This window comes from Callithrix jacchus, chromosome 7 (assembly GCF_049354715.1).
Source record: "Callithrix jacchus isolate 240 chromosome 7, calJac240_pri, whole genome shotgun sequence".
In the NCBI taxonomy this organism is placed as follows: domain Eukaryota; kingdom Metazoa; phylum Chordata; class Mammalia; order Primates; family Cebidae; genus Callithrix; species Callithrix jacchus.
In genome coordinates, this window is record NC_133508.1 from 56,658,005 (window position 1) to 56,679,653 (window position 21,649).

At 47.7% G+C, this 21,649-nt stretch overlaps 2 protein-coding genes across 9 annotated transcripts in view; both read right to left on the bottom strand.

Moving 5' to 3' along the window:
• The window catches only part of TMCO4 (transmembrane and coiled-coil domains 4), a 111,820-nt gene extending 91,833 nt beyond the window's left edge, over nucleotides 1-19,987 (bottom strand). For 2 of the 8 annotated variants that reach the window (XM_078330611.1, XM_078330608.1), the window contains exons 1-5: nucleotides 19,950-19,987; nucleotides 10,547-10,671; nucleotides 7,972-8,067; nucleotides 6,016-6,109; nucleotides 843-1,029 (exon numbers count right to left, since the gene is read on the bottom strand). In XM_078330611.1, the coding sequence (XP_078186737.1) occupies nucleotides 843-1,021 (179 nt within the window). In that variant the 5' untranslated portion in view covers nucleotides 1,022-1,029; nucleotides 6,016-6,109; nucleotides 7,972-8,067; nucleotides 10,547-10,671; nucleotides 19,950-19,987. Of the gene's footprint in view, nucleotides 1-842; nucleotides 1,030-5,128; nucleotides 5,209-6,015; nucleotides 6,110-7,971; nucleotides 8,068-10,409; nucleotides 10,505-10,546; nucleotides 10,672-19,949 lie in introns of all 8 variants that reach the window. The other 6 variants (XM_078330610.1, XM_035307982.3, XM_078330609.1 and 3 more) reach the window with 5 other exon arrangements.
• RNF186 (ring finger protein 186) overlaps nucleotides 7,972-21,649 on the bottom strand; it is a 28,448-nt gene continuing 14,770 nt past the window's right edge. The window contains exon 3 of the transcript XR_013519829.1: nucleotides 7,972-8,067. The gene's annotated coding sequence lies outside the window, so the exon portion shown is untranslated. The remainder of the gene's footprint in view (nucleotides 8,068-21,649) is intronic.

Below are 21,649 nucleotides of genomic sequence, written 5' to 3' on the forward strand. Positions count from 1 at the left end.
TGTGCTTCACCCAGCACGTAGTACTCAACAAATGTATGTTTCATGAATGAATGAATATTAATATCTTATCCCCTCCTGGACAGTGTCCTACTTGATTGGGGGATGGTATCTGTCTCATTCACATTTACCATCCATGTACTTCAAATCATACCTGGCATACAGTAGTTGCACAAAAAATGCTTGATAAAGGTATAAATGAGTGAATAACCGAAAGAGGGGACGTCTTATCCCCCTACCAGATTGTGAGTTTCTTAGAGCAACAGTCCCCAGCCTTTTTGACACCAGGGACTGGTTTCAAGGAAGACCATTTTTCCACCGACCTGACACAGGTAGGGGTCAGGATGAAACTGCTCCACCTCAGATCATCAGGCATTAGTTAGATTCTTAGAAGGAGCGTGCAACCTAGATTCTTCACATGCACAGTTCACAAAAGGATTTGAGCTTCTATGAGAATCTAATGCCACTGCAACTCAACCTCTCTGCACTTAGATTTCTTCACCTACAGATGGGACTATCCAGTATCTACCTGGAAGAGCCATGTCAGTTGCAAAGGACACAGACCATGTGGCTTAGAATTCATAAAACACTTAGAACCAGAGGCAGAGGTCAGGCAGTAATGCTTGCTTGCCCACTGCTCTCCTCCTGCTGTGTAGCCAGATTCCTAACAGGCTACAGATGGGTACTGGCCCACGGCCCGGCGGTTGGAGACCCCTGCCTTAGAGGGAAGGACAATGACTTGCTCCTCTCTGCATCGCCCCGTAGTGCTTGGCAGGCTGCTGGGCTGTCTGTAATTGTTCCCCTGAAGAAGCATAACCTTCCCTCTGGGAGAAAGAAGAACTCACCTGTGCTCAGGTTCAGAAAATAGTTGGGACAGGGAGATGCCACAGAGGGCAGCATAGGCGAAGCGGTTGGCCTCAGTCAGCTCCCGGCCTGTGGGTAGGTGTGGCTCCCCCTCTGCAGTGGGCTCGACTACCAGAGGAGGCTGAGGCAGCCTCTGACATGGCCTGTTCCACGTGGCCATTCCAGCCCCTGCAGGAGAAAAATCCCAGTGAGAAATGCTTGAAGAGGTAGGCAAAGGCTACTTAAGCATGACATAGAACTTACAAACTGTAAAAGCTGAAAGAGTAGGCATCATTAAAATGAAGAACTTCTTTTCATCACCTTTAAGAGAGTGAAAACACATTAGAGACTGGGATCGAGGGAGGGATCTTCACTATGTCTCTCCACAGAGGTTTCTAGACACAGTATAGAAACAACTCCAATAAGTCATTAAGAAAAAGAAATGGGCCAGGCGCGGTGGCTCATGCCTGTAATCCTAGCACTTGGGAGGCCGAGGTGGGTGGATCACAAGGTCAAGAGATCGACACCATCCTGGTCAACATGATGAAATCCCATCTCTACTAAAATACACAGATTAGCTTGGCATGGTGGCATGCGCCTATAGTCTCAGCTACTCAGGAGGCTGAGGCAGGAGAATTACTTGAACCCAGGAGGTGGAGGTTGCAGTGAGCTGAGATCATGCCACTTTACTCCAGCCTGGGCAACACAGCAAGACTCCATCTAAAAAAAGAGAAAAAGAAAAAGAAACAAATGTAAAAACGGACAACAGACTTGAAGAGATACTTCATAAAAGGTAGCCCTCAGGCCCGGCATGGTGGCTCACACCTCTAATCCCAGAGTTTTTATACACTGAGGTAGAAGGATTGAGTGAGCCCGGGAGTTCAAGATCAGCCAGGTCAACATAGTGAGATTCCATCTCTACAGAAAAATAAAATAAAAGAATTAGCTGGGCATGGTGGCACATGCCTGTAGTTCCAGCTACTTAGGAGGGTAAGGTGAGAGGATCACTTGAGCTAAAGAGTTCGAGGCTGCAATAAGCTATGATCATTGCACTCCAGCCTGGGCTACAGAGGGGCTACAGAATGAAACCCTGTATGTTTAAAAAAAAAAAAAAGGATAGCCCAATAGCCAGTAAGTACAAAAAGATGTTCCAACATCATTAGTCATCAGAGAAATGGAAATTAAAATCCTAATGAGACACTACCTCTCACCTATCAGAATAGCTAAAACTAAAAAGAAAATGGTTTGACAACATCCACTGAAGCTAAACATATGTCTTCCCTATGCTTTGGCAATTCCACACCTGAGAAATGAGGACTTATGTCACCAAAAGACACATACATGAGTGCTCACAGCAACTTCATTCACAGTAGTCCCAAACTGGCAACAACCCACAGGCCTATCACAGTAGAATGCGTAAATGGTCATATTCACACTGTGAAAATCACACAGCAATGAATAAAAGGATGAACTACAGCACACCACAACACCATGGCTGAATCTCAGACAAAACGGTACAAAGAAAGCCATTCACAAGAGAGTACCTACCATGGGATTCCTTTTATGTGAAACTGAAGAATGGTGTTGGAAGTCAGAAGAGGAGTTACATGTGGGAAGGGGTATTGGCTCAGAAGGGGTACAAAGGAGGTTACTGGGTGAAGGAGATGTTCTCTATCTTGACCTGGGTGGTTGTTACATGGGTCTAAATATATTTAAAAAATTCCCTGAGCTGTATAGTTAAGATTTATGTACTTTGTGTATGGTCTACCTCAAAGGAAGGAAGGAAGAAGGAAAAAAAAGAAGAAAGTCTCCCTTTGTTCTCCCTCCATCTTTTTCTTCCCTCCATTCTTTCCTTCCTTCCAAGGGGAAGAAGAGAAAGGGAGGAGAAAAGGAGGAAGAAGAGGGAAGAGAGGAGGAGAGAGGGGACAAGCTGAGCAGGCATCCAAGAAGCAGAAAGATCCCTGGGAGCCACCAGAAAGAGTACAGGGAATGGTGCCAGCCTCAACTACAGGGCATCAAGGATATGAATGTAGGCTCAGGACCAGACAAACCCAGGTGTGAAAACAAGCACTGCCACTTAGTAGATATAGGACCCTGGGAAACTCAACATCTCTGTACTTAGATTTCTTCAGCTACAGATGGGACCATCAGTATCTACCCAGAAGAGTTGTGTCAGTAGCAAAGGACACAGCCCATGTGGCTTAGTATTCATAAAGTGCTTAGAACGGAGCCTGGCACAGGGTTCATGCTATATAAATGCTTGTTTAAAAAGTAAATGCATAAAACGATCAACAAACAAATAAATAAAATGTTTGGTATGATGCCTGGCACACAGCAAAGGTTTGATAATAACAAGACCTAACATTACTGAGCGATTACTGGGTGCGGGGCACTGAGGCTGCAATTTTAACGTGCATTGTCTCAGTGGACGCTATGAGGCAGGTAGGACTGTAATGTTCAGTTTGCAAATCAGGACAGAGGCTCAGAGAAGGAACTGGGCTGCGCTCACACAGCCCCTCAATGGCAGGCAGACAGAGCCCAAAGGTAGAACTGTTGGCCACCAGCTCTGTTTTAAGTATTCATCGCCCGGCCAGGAGCCTTCTAGTCTAAAAACCATGCTCCATACTGTTCTTGGTTCCTAAGTTTGTTCCCATCTAGCTGAGCAACATTTTTGTTCTCAAAATATTACTTCTGCAGAGGAGTTCTTTAAAAGTCTGTCCACAACAAGTATTTCATTAGTTTTCAAAACAACCCTGAGGTAGTTAAAAGCAACAAACCAACACTTTTACAATGTTTGCAAAGCATTTTCCAATCCATCTAATTCTTTTTTTTTTTTTTTGTATTTTTAGTAGAGATGAGGTTTCACCATTTTGGCCAGACTGGTCTTGAACTCGTGACCTCAGGTGAACCACCCACCTTGGCCTTAATTCTTTTCATCTCAAAGTGCTGAGATTACAGGCATGAGCCACCACACCCAACCTTAATTCTTTCTCTTTCTTTTTCTTTTTTTTTTTTGAGACAGTGTCTTATACTGTTGCCAGGCTGGAATGCAATTGGCATGATCCTGGCTCACTGTAGTCTCTGCCTCCCGGGTTCAAGCAATTCTCCTGCCTCAGCCTCCCAAGTATCTAGGACTACAGGTGTGCAGCACCCCATCTGGCTAACTTTTTGTATTTTAGTAGAACAGGGTTTCACCATGTTGGCCGGGATGGTCTCGATCTCCTGACCTTGTGATCTGCCTGCCTCAGCCTCCCAAAGTGCTAGGATTACAGGTGTGAGCCACCGTGCCCAGCCCTCAATCCATTTAATTCTTACAACTACCGTGTAAAGTAGGACATGAACCATTATGAGTCCCTCTTACAACCAAGGAATGGGTTCAGAAAGGCCAAGCAATTTCTCCAAAGTTACACTGTAAATGATGAGATCCAAACCAGACTTTTGACTCCAAACCTGGAGCTCTTTCCTCTATAATAGCACAGGGATCTTCTTTTCCCTGTTTCAGATGGAGAAATGAAGGCCCAGAGAAGTTAAGGCACCTTGCCCAAAGTCATCCAACAAGACTGTCCTCAGTGGTTGCTCCAGGAACCCACAATTGAGAATCGCAGCAAATTTCCCTGGCTCAGAGGGTCAGTGCAGAACATGGTGGTGGAGACAGGGGGAACAGCATAAACCACGAACTGAGGCCAGTGCCAAGGGCAGCCCTAGCCTGATGTCAGCAAGTCAGCAATTTCCACTACATTCAGTCAACTCCATGTGCCACCTGGAGGCTGTGTTAATTGCACCTATTACACAGAGGAGCCCAAGGTAGTATTTTATTGGGCTGGTGTTTGGGGAGCCCCACGCCAGTTCTTAGCTCAATAATAAACAGCCTTCTGATAAGAGAAGGGTGAGCTGGCCTGCTTCTAACCACAGGGGTATGAAGATGTGTCTAGCATACAAAATGCTAAGCTCAGGCCAGCCACAGTGGCTCATGCCTATAATCCTAGCACTTTGGGAGGCTGAGTTGGGTGGATCACTTGAGTTTGCGAATTTGAGACCAGCCTGGCCAACACAGTGAAACCCTGTCTCTATGAAAATACAAAAATTAGTGGCCAGGCACAGTGGCTTACACCTGTAATCCCAGCAGTTTGGAAGGACAAGGCAGGTGGATCACTTGAGGTCAGGAGTTCAACAGCAGCCTGGCCAACATGGTGAAACCCTGTCTCTACCAAAAATACAAAAATTAGCTGGGTGTGGTGGTGTGTGCCTATAATCCCAGCTGCCCGGGAGGCTGAGGCAAGAGAATCACCTGAATCCGCGAGATGGAGATTCTAGTGAGCTGAGATTGTGCCACTGCACTCCAGGCTAGGCAACAGCGCAAGACTCCATCTCAAAAACAAACAAACAAAAAGGCTAAACTCAGACCAGACTCATTCATTCATTCAACACAATTCCTCCTGATCCCCTACAGTGCATTTTCTATATAGTGGTCTCAGTGGCCTTTTGGTCACATAGACCAATCATGTCACTAGCTTGCTTAACAGTCTGCAAAGTCCTCCCATTACATCAGGATAAATCCCAATCCTGGTTTGATGGCCTAAGAAGGGTGTTCAATCTTTTGGCTTCCCTGGACCACACTGGAAGAAGAATTGGTTTGGGTCTTACATAAAACACACTAACACTAATGATAGCTGATGAGTTTTAAAAAAAATTGCAAGAAAACCTCATAAGGTTTTAAGAAAGTTTATGAATTTTTGTTGGGTCACATTCAGCCCACAGGCTGAAGACTGCACAAACTTAAAAGTCCTGTGCAGTCTGGCAGCTGCCTGCCGCTGAACTCCATCTCATGTCCCCACGACGGTCTTGTTCACTACGCTACAGCCACACTGGCTGGCTTTCTGCTTGCTCCCTCCAGGCCTTTGCACTTGCCATTCTCCCTGCCAGGAACACCCCTCCCTGACCATCACATCGTTCTGGCCTCAGCGCAGAGGTGACGTCCTCTGAGAGATCTTTCCCTGACCGCCCGGGCTAAAGTATTATGTTGGTGCAAAAGTAACTGTGGCTTTTGCAATTTCATAGCAAGACCCACACTTACTTTTGTACCAACCTATCTCTGTCTTCTATCCCAGCACTCTGCTCTATTTTTATAACACTCATTCTTATCTAAAATCATGTTTTTTTAACTTATTTGTTTACCTGTGTATACAAATGGTATAGAAACTTCTTGAGGCAGTTCCCTGGTTGTTTTCTCACTGCTGCATCCCCAGCTTTCGGAACAGGTCCTGGCTCACTGTAGGCATTCAGGAAATGCTTGCTGGATGAATGTAGAAGGGGCTAGGATGTGGGAAGCCCTATTCTGGGCCTTAGGGCAGATCAGAGGACAAAACTGACAAGTTCTCTGCTCTTAAGGGGCTTACATTCTGGTGGGAGACAGGCAATAATATGCCAATACATAATGACAAAGCGATCTAAATTGGTCAAGGTCACAGAGCTAATAAGCAGTAGAACCAAGACACACACTCAGGAGGTCTGGCTGCCGAATCCATGCCCTGGCAGCCCTCAACATAAAAGTAAGCATCCGTTCAGGAAGTGGTCAGGGGGAGGAAGAGTTAGGCAGGGTGAGGGGATATGAAGTGATGGGGTGAAGCGGGGCTGGATACTAAATGTGGATGAAAGGTGTCATTCCAGCAGGGGCCTGCAGAAGTCACAGGATGGGTGGAGAGGTATTCCTTAGAGGAAACAGTATGGTGGTAGAGACAGACAAATAAACAGACAGTGGTGGCGGGAGCGGTGGCTCACAGGTGTAATTCTAGAGCTTTCGGAGGCCAAGGCAGGAGGTCTGCAGGAGCCTGGGCGACAAAGTGAGACCCCGTCTCTACAAAAATAATAATAGTTTAAAACTTAGCCAGGCATGGTGGAGCATGCCTGTGGTCCCAGTGACTCAAGAGGCTGAGACAGGAGGACTGCTTAAGCCCAGGAGTCTGAGGAAGCTGAGGCTTCAGCAAGCCATGATCACACTATTGCACTTCAGCCTGGTGACAGGGCAAGAAGACCCCATCTCTCTCTCTCTCTCTCTCACACACACACACACACACACACACACACACACAACCAGAAAACACAGACAACAACAACCCGTGTGATAAACACTGGGATGGGAAAACATGAGAGACAGAAGGATCGACCCTGAACCCAGCACTGGCTCCCTGGAGAAGGTGAGGGTACAGTTGAGACCTGAACAAGGAATGAATCAGACAGGGGTGGGGTAGGCATGTCTTTGGCAAAGGGAAGAGCACGTGTCAAGACCCAGAGGTGGAGGAGAAACACTTTTGAAGAACCAAAAAGATATTTGGTGCAGCCAGTGCTTGGACAACGGGTGGGTGTGAAGAAATGAGGTGGGAATGGAAGTTGCCAAGGGCTGCTCCCGCACGGCCAAGTTCGTCTAGCTAAGGAGTTAGGCTTCCTTGTAAAGGCAATGGCTGTGCGGAAGGCCGAATGAGGGTGCATGGAACCTCTTGGTACTATATTTGCAACTTCCTGTGAGCCTATAATTATTTTAAAATAAAAAGCTAAAAAAAATGACTAGTGACTGGGCGCTGTGGCTCACGCCTGTAATCCCAGCACTGTGGGAGGCCAACGCAAGCGGATCATCTGAGGTCGGGAGTTGGAGACCAGCCTGACTAACATGGAGAAACCCCTGTCTCTATTAAAAAATACAAAAAAATTTAGCCAGGCATGGTGGTGCATGCCTGTAATGCCAGCTACTTGGGAGGCTGAGGCAGGAGAATTGCTTGAACCCAGCAGGCGGAGGTTGCAATGAGCCGAGGTCACGCCATTGCACTCCAACCTGGGCAACAAGAACAAAACTCTGTCTCCAAAAAAAAAAAATCTTTACAGAATTCTTAAAACATTTTCTTGAGGCAAAACTAAATTACAAATGAATACTGATCTGTTAATGGGTTAATGAATCTAACAAACACATATTAGCCCTACTACAGTGGTGCATAAGACAGACACATAAAGACCCTCCCCGCCCCGCTCCCCCCCGCCACCCCGCCACTGGGGAGATAATAGACAATGTAAACTCAGAAAGAAGACCAGTTTAAACAATAACAAGGGGCTTCTGAAGGAAAAGAAACCTTTAGTACTTACCCAGATTTCAAGAAACAACCATGGGCCTCCCCTCTTTCTGTCTGAGACAGGCTGTTCAGGTTCTGGATGGTTCTTCAGAGAAATATGCAAATTGCCCTGCAGAAGCAAACCAAAAAACCAGCCTGTGAGTTCACAGAGTGTGAGATCTGGGGGAAGCTATAGCAGAGGGAGCCGGCTGCTCAGCTGAAGCTCAGAGGAGCCTGGCACTGCACCTTCGCTCCCCTGGGCCCCTGCTCTGAGTGTTTCTACACGTGGTATGTTCTTCTCAGCAGGGCGATAGGGCAGGCAGCTACCATCGCTGAGCACTCACATGTGCCCAGCACAGCCCTGCCACTTTCCAAGGATTGTCTCATTTAATGCCCTTGTTCAACTCTTTGTACCCTGAGCTGTGGTCACTGCATCCGGCTCCTTGGCAGGCACCAGTTGCCTCCACTTCTGTACCTGGTGCCCAACCACAGAGTGGGTGCTCAGGAAATGCCAGTTATGTGAACTGAGGAATGAACTAGCTTTTAGGTTTAAGCAAGAGCCAATTTTCCTATTTTTCTCCCTAAAGGCACTCCTGTTCTCACATGCCAGCGGAGCATCAGATGGGTAAGGGAGATGGAAGAAGGGCCAAGCATCTGGAATTACCCAAAGGAGGTCTCAGGACCCAAAACCTGGGTGTCCCAAAACTTCAGATAATTTGAGCTTTATCTTTACTGCCATTTTCTTTTTCTTTCTCTCTCTGTCTTTTATTTATTGTTTTTTGAGACAGAGTTTTGCTCCATTGCCCAGGCTGGAGTGCAGTGATGCAATCTCAGCTCACTGCAACCTCCGCCTCCCAGGTTCAAGTGATTCTCGTGCCTCAGCCTCCCGAGTAGCTGGGATTACAGGCACACACCACCATGCCTGGCTAATTTTTTGTATTTTTAGTAGAGACGGGGTTTCGCCACGTGGCCCACCTGGTCTCCAACTCCTGAGCTCAGGCAATCTGCCTGCTTCAGCATCCCAAAGTGCTAGGATCATAGGCATGAGCCACTGTGCCCAGTCCTTAGTGCCATTTTCAATGCCAGTGGAAATAATATTTTTTACCTCTTTAAGCTTCAATAGGGTTTTTATTAAGTTATCAGTGGGAATGCCCTTCTCCTAGACTATGCCTTCCTCCAGGGCATGAGAATGTACCTGTACTGTGTCTAAAAATTGAATATTCATACTATGAGTCTAATCATGTTAAAGTAATGTAGAGGAGAAAAATGACTGGAAGAACTTCCTTGAAAATTATCTCTGAATTACCATTCAGAGATATCAGAGACTTTTCTGTATTTCCCCAAAACTTGCTGCCATAAATTCTCATTGCTTCTGAACTCTCTAGAAAGTTATTTTGTGCACATCTCTTTCCATAGAGAGGGTACTGTTAGGACACACACCAGGATGCTGGCAGTGGCTAACTCCAGGTGGGCAGGAGCCCAGATTGGATTCTGCATGATTTTAATTTTTTCTTTATATATCTGTGTTTTATGAATTATTGACAATAAGTATTGATTTTGAGATTGGAAAAAAAAATTTTAATTACAACATGCTGCACTGGAGCCAGCTCATACCAGTTGGTGACAATCAGTTCTGGGCTTCTTCCAACCCTGTGTCCAGCGACACTGGTGGCCCAAAATTGGCATGTTAGGGATATTTACATCACAGAAATTGGCAAAGATTACCAATCAGGGGTAATTTTATTCTAGAGAGGTGGTAGACCAGCATTCCACCAAATATATGACTCTAGTTATGTTTTTAAAACATGTTTCAGCTGGGTGTGGTGGCTCACACCTGTAATCCTAGCACTTTGGGAGGCTCATACAGGTGGATCACCTGACGTGAGGAGTTTGTGACCAGCCTGGCCAACATGGGGAAACCCCGTCTCTACTAAAAATGCAAAAATTAGCTGGGTGGTGGGGCATGCTTCTAATCCCAGCTACTTGGGAGGCTGAGGCGGGAGAACTGCTTGAACCCAGGAGGCAGAGATTACAGTGAGCCGAGATTGCACCACTGCACTCCAGCCTAGGCAACAGAGTGAGACTCTGTCTCAAAAAAATAAATAAATAAAAATAAAACATGTTTCACAGAACAAAAAGATCAGAAGGAAATATATCAAAATGTTCATGATCATTGTCTTTTGGTTGGTGGGGCTGATGGACTAGAGGTGATTGATTTTTGTTCTTTCTATTTTTCTGCATTTTTGGCATTTCTGAGCTTATTGGTGCTTTTATAATATACATGTTAAAAAAATCTTTTAATTAGAAACAATTCTGCCTTTTGATCCTTACAAGGGGAGTGTTTTATCTCAGGAAGCCCTGGCCCAATGTGGCCCACCAGCCAAGCCAGTGGGGCTGAGTTCACAGTTAAGTTCTGTACATTTGACTAATAGGTCTTGTCGGTAAGAAAAGGAGGTGGGTGTGGTGACTCACACGGGTAATCCCAGCACTTTGGGAGGCTGAGGCAGGTGGATCTCTTGAGCCCAGAAGTTTGAGACCAGCTTGGGCAACAAGGCAAAACCCCGTCTCTACAACAAATGCAAAAATTAGCCAGGCGTGATGGTGAGTACCTGTATGTAGTCCCAGCTAGTCGGGAGGCTGAGGTGGGAGGATCACTTGAGCCGTGGGGGTTGAGGCTGCAATGAGCCAAGATCCTGCCACTGCACTCCAGCCTGGGTGACAACAGAATGAGACCCTGCCAAAAAAAAAAAAAAAAGAAAAGAAAGAGATTCCCTATTTAATAAATGATGCTGGGAGATGGGAGAACTGGCTAGCCATATGCAGAAAATTGAAACTGGACCCCTTCCTTATACCTTATACAAAAATTAACTGAAGATGGATTAAAGACTTATATGTAAAACCCAAAACTATAAAAACCCTAGAAGAAAATCTAGGCAATACCATTCAGGACATACGCATGGGCACAGATGTCATAACTAAATCACCAAAAGTAATTGCAACGAAAGTGAAAACTAACAAATGGGATCTAATTAAACTAAAGAGCTTCTGCACGGCAAAAGAAACTATCATAAGAGCAAACAGGCAACCTACAGAGTGGGAGAAAATTTTTGCAATATATCTATCTGATAAAGGTCTATTATCAATACTCTACAAGGAACTTAAACAAATTTACAAGAAAAAAACCAAACAACCCCATTAAAAAGTGGGCAAACCAGCCGGGCATGGTGGCTCAAGCCTGTAATCCCAGCACTTTGGGAGGCCGAGGCAGGTGGATCACGAGGTCAAAAGATCAAGACCATCCTGGTCAACTTGGTGAAACCCTGTCTCTACTAAAATTACAAAAAATTAGCTGGGCATGGTGGTGCATGCCTGTAATCCCAGCTACTCAGGAGGCTGAGGTAGGAGAATTGCCTGAACCCAGGAAGCAGAGGTTGTGGTGAGCCGAGATCGTGCCATTGCATTCCAGGCTGGGTAACAAGAGCGAAATTCCATCTCAAAAAAAAAAAAAAAAAAAAGTGGGCAAAGCACATGAACAGACACTTCTCCAAAGAAGACACTCATGTGGCCAAGAAACATGAAAAAAAGCTCAACATCACTGATAATTAGAGAATGCAAATCAAAACCACAATGAGATACCATCTCACATGAGTCAGAATGATGATTATTAAAAAGTAAGGAAACAAAAGATGCTGGTGAGGCTGCAGAGAAAAAGGAATGCTTTTACACTGTTGGTGGAATGTAAATTAGTTCAACCATTGTGGAAGATGGTGTGACAACTCCTCAAAGATCTGGAACCAGAAATACCATTTGACCCAGCAATCTCATTACTGGGCATATACCCAAAGGAATATAAATTATTCTATGAAAAAGATACCTGCATGTGTGTGTTCACTGCAGCACTATTCACAATAGCAAAGACACGGAATCAACCCAAATGCCCATCAATGATAGACTGGATAAAAAAAAATGTGGTACATATACACCATGGAATACTATGCAGCCATAAAAAGGAATGAGATCATGTCCTTTGCAGGTATATGGATGGAGTTGGGAGCCATTATCCTCAGCAAACTAATGCAGGAACAGAAAACCAAACACCACATGTTCTCACTTACAAGTTTCTGTTCCTGTGTTAGTTGAGCAATGAGGACATATGGACACTTGAAGGGGAACAACACACACTGGGGCCTGTCAGCGGGTGGTGTGTGGGAAGGGAGAACATTAGAAAAAACAGCGAATGCATGCTGGGCTCAGTACCTAGAGGATGGGTTGCTAGGTGCAGCAAACCATCATGGCACATGTTTACCTATGTAACAAAACTGCACGTCCTGTACATGTATCCCAGAACTTAAAATTAAAATTTTAAAGAAAGAAAATAAAAAGAAATGGACAAGCGTTGGTGGGACAGACAAGGCAATTCCCAGCTTCTTAGCTCTCCGTGATGCTGGAATGGGGGAGCCCATGGTTCCAACTCTATGGATTGTCCAACTGGACAGGATGGGCCCCAAACTCTTCCAGCTACAAGGGTGTGGGGGCAGCTGTGGGGTGGGAGATATGCCACCTGCTGTGTATACTGGTCCTTGGGGGCTTCTACCCCTTGATCTGATTTAGGATCAGGATCCAGTCCAAGGTAAAACTGGATCTCAAGTGCATCTGAGAAGTTACACTGATTCCGAGAAAGTGCTGGATTCCTGCGACAGAAAAAGCCCCTTCTGCCAGGACCAGCAATATCTCTGTACCCTGGGGTCACCTAAGACACACAAGGCTGGTCCAGCAGCACCCTGGGCTCAGGAGTCACTGACAGAAGGAGGAGCTCCCTGCTCCCAGTAGCCTCCTAAGGGTCTTGTGTCGGGTACTGTGAAGACACAAAATGATATAACTTGGCTGTGTGTTGACCCAAATCTCACCTTAAATTATAGCTCCCACAATTCCCACATGTTGTGGGAGGGACCTGGTGGGAGGTAACTGAATTGTGGGGGTGGGTCTTTCCCGTGCTGTTCTCGTGGTAGTGAACAAGTCTCATGAGACCAGATAGTTTTATAAGGGGAAAACCCTTTTCACCTGGTTCTCACTTCTCTTGTCTGCCATCATGAAAGACGTGCCTTTCACCATCGTCATTGTGAGGCCTCCCCAATAACATGGAACTATGCGTCCGTTTTTCTTCATAAATTATCCATTCTCTGGTATGCCTTTATCAGCAGCATGAAAATAGAATAATACACCAAGGAACTCCAAGAAAGACCCAGAAGAGGATGCACTCTCCAGAGAAACAACAGATACAGAGTGAGAACAACAGGGCAAACCCATGCCTGCAGCTCAGCTGCACAGCCCAGACCCGGGATGGGCAGAGGTCATTCTGGAATGGGACCTCATTTTGATGCCCTATGATTATGGCTTATGTCTAGCCAGTCACATCATCTATCACCAAAGAAAATGCTGACTGGGTCATTTTTGTCAGTAGTGGGGGCAGAGAGACATTCCATAAATATCTGACCTTAGCTCCACAAGCACCCACAGTGGGCACTCAGTGAATATTTGTCGATTGACACCATAAACAATACCATTGGATTTCTTCTTGGAGAGATGAAAAATTCTTTAGAGTTTTTTTTTTGACTTTAGTCAGCACCAAGGAGAAACTCAAATACGGTCAATACTGTAATCTTTGAAAAATCTCTTAAATTGTCCTTAAAACTCCATGACCTGAGCCTTTAGACGACCACATGCAATAATGAACTTTTGTTTTTCTTTACATGCCAGCCAGCTGTGGCCTTTTTATTCCCGTTGGAGCAGTCAGTGAAGCTCAAGGTCAGATATATTTTTTTTTCTTTTTTTTAAGACAGTCCCACTCTGTTGCCCAGGCTGGAGTGCAATGGTGCGATCTCAGCTCACTGCAACCTCCACCTCCTGGGTTCAAGCTAATCTTCTGCCTCAGTCTTCACAATAGCCAAGAGGTGGAAGCAACCCAAATGCCCATCTACAGATGAACAGATTAACAAAATATGATATATATAGACAGTGGAACATTATTCAGTCTTAAAAAAGGAAGAAAATTCTGACACGTTACAATATGAATGAACCTTGAGAAGTTATGAAATAAGGCAGTCACAAAAAGATAAATGCTGTACAATTCCAGTTATGTGAGGTATGAGGAGTAGTCAAATTCATAGAGACACAAAGTAGAATAAACGGTGGTTGCCAGGGGGCTGTGGGGAGGAGGAGCAGGGGAGGGAGGTGGTTGTTTAATGGATGTGGAGTTTCTGATCTGCCAGTTGGAAAGTTCTGGAGATTTGATGCACAATGATGTGAATATACTTGATGTTACTGAAGTACACACTTAAAATGTTTAAGATAATTAATTTCATGTATGTGTATTTTATCACAATTTTTACATTTGAAAAATTAGGGCTGGGTGCAGCAGCTCACTTCTGTAATCCCAGCACTTTGGGAGGCCGAGGCAGGTGGATCACCTGAGGTCAGGAGTTCGAGACCAGCCTGACCAACATGGCGAAACCCCATCTCTACTAAAAGTACAAAAATTAGCTGGGCATGGTGGCGGGCATCTGTACTCCCAGCTACTTGAGAGGCTGAGGCTCGAGAATCTCTTAAACTCAGGAGGCGGAGGTTGCAGTGAGCCAAGATTGCACCACCGCACTCCAGCCTGGGTGACAAGAGCAAAACTCTGTCTCAAAAAGTAAATAAAAAATAAATCAAAAATTAAAAGTTAAAAAACATTTAAAACTTTTTTAAAAAATTTCAAACATTTAAGAATCATGCTGGGCATGGTGGCTCATGCCTGTAATCCCAGCACTCTGGGAGGCCGAGATGGGTAGATCACGAGGTCAGGAGTTGAAGACCAGACTGACCAACATAGTGAAACCCCATCTCTACTAAAAATACAAAAAAATTAGCCAGGCACGGTGGTGGGCGCCTGAGCTACTTGGGAGGCTAAGGCAGAAGAATCACTTGAACCCGGGAGGTAGAGGTTGCAGTGTGCTGAGATTGTGCCACTCCATCTCAAAAACAACAACAACAACAACAAAATCAATAGTAAATACTTGGCAAAGGTTAGCCACGTGTCTCCCCTTTCCACACATCATCTCATTTTCTCTCAACAATCCTACAGGGTGGGTGCTATTACCACCCCTCCACAGATGGAGACACAGAGGCCCTGAGAATTGAAGGTCAAGGTCACTGGACGAGCAATGTATTTAAACTTGTGCCTGGGTCTTAGCCCACAGGCAGTCACCTTCACGATGATGCTATTCCACTTCTCTTTGGTCTGGTTTGCACCCCGAGGTGGCCAAAGATTTCCAACACAACTTGAAAACCAGCAAATTAGATGAATCTGACAGCTCCCATCTATGCACAGGTTCACATCCCACTTCTGAGCTCCAAGCAGCTGTGGACAAGCCTAACCTGCCTTTCCCACTTTTGTTTTCTTTCACTGGCTGCTTCCAGCTCACCCTCAGCTAAACTGCACTCCCCTGCTTCCAGCCCACCCTGGGATCCCACCTTGGGCAGGCCTCAGCTCAGGCTGTTCTCTCGATCTGGGCACCCCTGTCCAAATGGTGCCCTTTTCCAAAAGCACACTTTAATAATAAAATCCAGCTTAGATTTTCTGGGGCCTACTTCCATGGTCCCATTTCAGCTTCCCAACAACCTTATGAAGAGGAGATGATCACTATTCCCATTTTACAGATGAGAAAACTGAGACTCACAGAAGCAAAGGTCACACAGCTGGCAAGTCCTAAGATGCTCCTTCCAGGCCTGTGTGACCTCAAACCCCAAGTCCTCCTCCACTTTACTAAGTTGGGGGGTCAGGGGTTGCCATGTACTTTCCTAGATTTGTCCATAGAATGTGAGACCTGCCACCTCTGAAGCCCCAAAGACTTCATCTGGGCCCCTCGACCTCTTCTTGGACATAATGGCCAGTTGCCAATGTGTCTGTCTCTCTGACCAGGAGGGTCAGGGTGACAGTGGATGAAGAGCCCAGGGCACCAGGGCTTCCCAATTAATATTTTGGTTATTCATTCCTATTTAAAACAGCCAGCCTGTCCACTCCCACCTCCAACCCGACCCTTTGTGATTTTTTATCAAATTGGTCACCACCTGACAATGTATTATAGGTTTATTTACAGTCTGTCTTCCTTACTAGAGGAAGCTCCATGAAGGTAGTGGCTTCTGGGTCATGTTCCCTGAGGTATCCTAAGACAGCACGTGGCAGAGCAGGGGCTCACTCCCTGTGTGCTGAATGAAACAACCCACAACTGAGAAATGACTCAGCAGATTTTTTTGAAGGATAAAAAAGTGAGGTCCCCAATGTGCTCAAGACGTCCTCCCTATAAGGAGACGTCATTACTGAGCACTTACTAAGCAAACTTAGCCCTGGTCCTAGAGGTCACATGGGTTACAGTCAGGGTGGTGTACAGGGTACAGGCAAGAATGAATTCCAGCAATGAGTGTATAATTCCACCCTCTGACATACCATAGAAGTCTTGTGGCCTGGGGCATTTGGAGTACAAGCCTGAGTAGGGCTAAAGTGTGAAGAATGAGGCTGGGCATGGTGGCTCACGCCTGTAATTCCAGCACTTTGGGAGGTCGAGGTGGGTGGGTCATGAGGCCAGGAGTTTGAGACCAGCCTGACCAACATGATGAAACCCCATCTCTACTAAAAATAAAAAAATTAGCCAGGCATGGTGGCACACACGTCTGTAATCCTAGCTATGTGGGACACTGAGGCAGGAGAATCACTTGAACCCAGAGGGAGAGGTTACAGTGAACCAAGATCACGCCGTAGCGCTCCAGCCTGGGCAATACACAGAGCAAGACTCAGTCTCAAAAAAAAAAAAAAAAAAAAAGGCTGGGTGCGGTGGCTCATGCTTGTAATCTAGCACTTTGGGAGGCCGAGGTGGGCAGCACGAGGAGGCCGAGGTGGGTGTTCGAGACCAACCTGGCCAACATGGTAAAACCCTGTCTCTACTAAAAATACACAAAATTAGCCGGGTGTGGTGGCAGGCACCTGTAATCCCAGCTACTTGGGAGAATGAGGCAGGAGAATCACTTGAACCCAAGAGGTGGAGGTTGCAGTGAGTGGAGATCACGCCATTGCATTCCAGCCTTGGCAACAAGAGTGAGACTCAGTTTAAAAAAAAAAATTTTTTTTTGAAGAGTGAGAAGATGTTGCCTGGGAAAAGGGAGGCAAGGGGTCAGGGTGGCCTGGAAGAGCAGGTGCAAAGTTCCCAAGGAGGGAGCATGGGGTGCCTGGGTACAGGGGGCTGTTGATAAGTGGTCACAGATACAGCTGAAGGTGTAGGCCAGGGGACAGGGGTGCACACGGCCTTCTGGTCCATGTAAAAATTTTCTGCTCTTTTCCCTAAGAAAATGGGAAACCAGAGCAGGGTTTTAGGCAGAGGGTGATACGAGGATATCAGAGCAGCTTGAAGCGGAGGTCGGCTAAATGGAAAATGGACTGGATTCCACTCTCACCCCTTCTGCCTGCTGTCACACATTCCAGAGAGTCAGTTCCCCACCCCTCATCAGCAGCCCTGGTTTATAACGTACAACACTGTTTACAAAACACACAGACCAAAAGAGAACACAGTGAGAAGTCACCCACTGACACTTCTCAGGTCCCACATTAGCCAGCCCGGGTGACTGATCCAGCCTTTGCAGCCCAGTGGCACCAGAGTAGCGAAGGAGAGTTTGAGCCTTCTGAGGAATTCTCCAGACTCCAGCCTTTACGGGCGCTACACGCCGAGCAACCTAATAAGTCAACTGTACCTGTCCAACTCCTCCTAGGGCCTTAGGCCTAAAAAGTATAAAGTCTCCCAAAAAGTATAAAGTGTCAGACCCTGCACTGGGCCTTTTATGGCTTCAGTCTTTAATCCTCATGACAACCTTGGCGATGGGTATATTACAGATGAATAAACTGAGTCACAGAGAGGTCATTTTACTTCCCTGATCACTCAGTTACAAAGCTGCCAACCTAGCACCTGAGCCCATCTCTATCTGACGCTGCACACGAGGCTGCAGGGGTCAGAAAAATGGAAATGCTGACGGTGACACGAGCATCCCATTTCTGGCGCTGGGCAGGGAGCCTCAGCCTCCCGGCCTGGAGCCCAGCCACTTCCATCTCTGCCTCTTCCATTTCTTTATTAGGAATAATAACAGTAATTATCAACAGAATCACCAGACCTCTAAATAAACACACCCTTGCTTATGTTTGATTAGGTAAGGCCTCAGACATAGCTCATACCATTTATGAAGCAGTTTCATCCACACTATGATAGTATGATCTCCAAGTTGTGTGATAGAGACACAGAGGCCCAGAGAGGTAGAGTGACATACTCAAGGTCACACAGCAGGAAGTGGCAGTACCAGTTTTCCAACCCAGGTCTCCAGGCTCTGTGGTTAAAGGAATGCTTTGGAACACTCGCTACTCGCCTACCCTTGCCCCCCAAATCCTTGGGGGTGGGAAAGCTCAGGATGGCAGAAGCATTTTCAAGGAGGCCGGGCGCGGTGGCTCAAGCCTGTAATCCCAGCACTTTGGGAGGCCGAGGCGGGTGGATCACGAGGTCAAGAGATTGAGGCCATCCTGGTCAACATGGTGAAACCCCGTCTCTACTAAAAATGCAAAAAATTAGCTGGGCATGGTGGCACGTGCCTGTAATCCCAGCTACTCGGGAGGCTGAGGCACGAGACTTGCCTGAACTCAGAAGGCGGAGGTTGCGGTGAGCGGAGATCGTGCCATTGCACTCCAGCCTGGGTAACAAGAGCGAAACTCCGTCTCAAAAACAAAACAAAACAAAACAAATCAAGGAGGCCCATGGCCCAGAGGGCTTGAGGCCACTCTAATATCACCCTCTTCTGCTGTCTTCACGCACTTCGCAGCTGGGGAGACTCCAGTGGTCTCCCCTGTGCCCAGCCCTCCCTCCCCAGGCTGAAGGGAGGGCTCTATTCCACCCTCTGGAGTGTACTTCCTGAGGGCAGGGCTCATTTTGTTCACTGCTGTATCCTCAATGCCTAAAGAACGCACACAGTAGGTGCTCAACAAATTATTTGGTGAATGAACAAATGCATGTTTAATATTTTCTGCAATGAAATAAACACTGACTTCGGAAAGAGGGCTCCTGAGCTGACTCCTACTTCGAGTTAGGTAGTAGTCTGGGATTCTGGCCTGGCCCTGCTCCTAACTCCACGTGCGACCCCAGGGAAGGGCTGGGCTGGTCAGGGCAAAGGCACTGTGGAGGCCAACTCTGTGCCAAGAACCGCGTCAGGCTCTCCAGGCAGGTAATCCAGGTTTTTATCTCTTGCTTCCTAGCTGTGTGGTCTTGGGGAAGTTACTTCACCTCGCTGAGCCTCAGTTTACCGAGCTGCAAAATCCACTCAAAAGTCAGCAGCCATAATTTTTCCCTCCCGTAACTTCAGGCAGAAGACATGGCCTCCTTGTAACATGAGGGGCCTGAGCTTTTCTCCAGAGGCTCTCCAAGCCCCCCTGGTGTTCTCTGTTTGAGAGTCTGCAGGGAGATAGGGAGAGAGGGGGCGAGGGGGTCCGAGGCCTTCCTGACGGGGGCGTGGAGGGGCCACGTGGGGCAAGAGGAAGGGCAGTGACCCCTTGTGACCTTGGGCAAGCCCCCTTCCTCTCTGACCCTGACCAGCGTCCTCCTTCGTCAAGGGAGCGGCTGGGTGACCTCTAAGAACTAGGAGCCGGAGGCCAGGGTCCCCCGAGTGGCCCGCCCGGCCGCAGTTTCCCCGTCCGCCGCCCCACAAGATTTCTAAAGGCACTTCCGGCTCTGAAAACAACCGCTAGCAGGCGGCCTGGGCTCCAGGCAGGCAGCGCGGGGAAGCGCCTGCTGCTTCCTGGTGGGTCCGGTGCCCGGGACGGAGGGCGGGGCGCAGGGCAAAGGGCTACCGGGCCGAGCCAGGCTCCGGGTGCCCCGCGTGGGGCCGGCGGGGAGTGGCCCGGCGGGGTGCGTGCCTCCGCGGCCTGGCGGCCCCGGGGGGCCTCCTTACCTGTAGGCGGTGGCGGCGGAGGCGGCGAAGGCGAAGACAGAGGCGGCGAAAGCCGCTCGGGCTCCTCCTGCCCGGCCCCTCCCCTCCCCGCCGCGTCCCGGTCCCGGCCGGTCCCGCCGCCTGCCCTGAGCGCGCCTGGTCGCCGCCGGTCGGGCGGAGCACTCGGGAGCGCGTCGCGGCGGGGGCGCGGGGCCTTCCAGGCTCGGACTCGCGAGCAGCAGGTCCCGACCTGGCCCGTCCCGCCTTCACCACCCACCGCAACAGGGGCGCTAGCCTCTGCAGGTGACCGGCCAGGTCGCGGCGCCACCTCTGTGTGTGGGTCCATTTACCCTCCAGGAAGCAGCGAGGCCGCGCGGCGCGGGAGAGGGGCCCTGCAAGGCTGTTACTTGGCAGAAACTGGCCACGAAGGACTCGTCCCCGAGAGTGGAGTGCCCTAAAGTCACAGGGATGGAAGTCTTCAAAAATGTACAATGTTATCAAAGAACCAGCCACAGAAACCCCCTTCCCGCACGTCTATGCAGCACTTTGTAGTTTGCAAAGTGTTCAGATATCCAAGTTCTTCCTGATTCTTCTTTCATTTTCCCTAAGTTTGGCCCTGTCTCAGGGCCTCTGTCTGGAGGCTCCCGAGCCCGGGACTCTCTGCCTTCAGACCTCCCTTTTCCCCAGTCCATTTCCCGCTTTCCATTCTGGTCTCCTCTGGGGATGGCATCTGAGAGTCTTCCCTGACCACCCAGCACAGTCATTGAACAAATTTGCTGAGCACCTACTAGCCGACAGTAACTGTTCTAAGGGCTGTGGAATCATGCACCAGGCTTCCAGTCCTGTTCTGTTTTAATCGTAGCCATTTATCACTCTGAAATTATTTTGTTCATTTTTCTGTTTGCTAGTTTATGTTCTGCCTCTCCAACTTTTTTTTTTTTTTTAGACAGAGTTTCGCTCTTGTTGCCCAGGCTGGAGTGCAATGTTGCTGTCTCAGCTCACGGCAACCTCAGCTTCCCGGATTCAAGCGATTCTCCTGCCTTAGTCCTCCCAGTAGCTGGGATTACAGGAACTGGCCAACACGCCCAGCTAATTTTTGTCTTTTTAGTAGAGTTGGGGTTTTACCATGTTGGCCAGGCTGGTCTCAAACTCCTGACCTCAGATGATCCGCCCGCCTAAGCCTCCCAACATGCTGGGATTACAGGTGTGAGCCACCGTGCCCGGCCCCAACTACATTTTAAAAGCCCTGGGAACAAAAAATAAAAAAAAATAAAAATAATAAACAAAAATTTAAAAAAAGCCCTGGGGGTGGGTGGGTTTCAGCTCCCTTGCTCTCTGCTGTATGCCCGGCTCCAGGGACTGTGCCTGGCACTCTTAGGTGCTCAAAAGAAGCACTTAATGAATGGATCTCTTTCCCCTAGCAACCCTGTGAAATTTCATCACACCTATTCTACAGGAGAGGAAGCTGAGGCTCAGGTCCTGACAGCGCAGAAACCACAGAGGTAATGAGTGTCAGGGCTAGAGCATGAATCATCGAGGCCTCAGAGGCTGTTGCTCTTTCTCCCAGTGAAGACAGTCTAGGGCTATGGGAGGAAAAGGTACTGATGTGAGTCAGAGACCAGCATCCCAGCTCAGAGCCTGGGACTCAGGTACCGGTAGAATGGAATGTTCCATCCTCCATCTGCTTATCTCCCCAATGGCCAATCAGGACCTGGGATTCT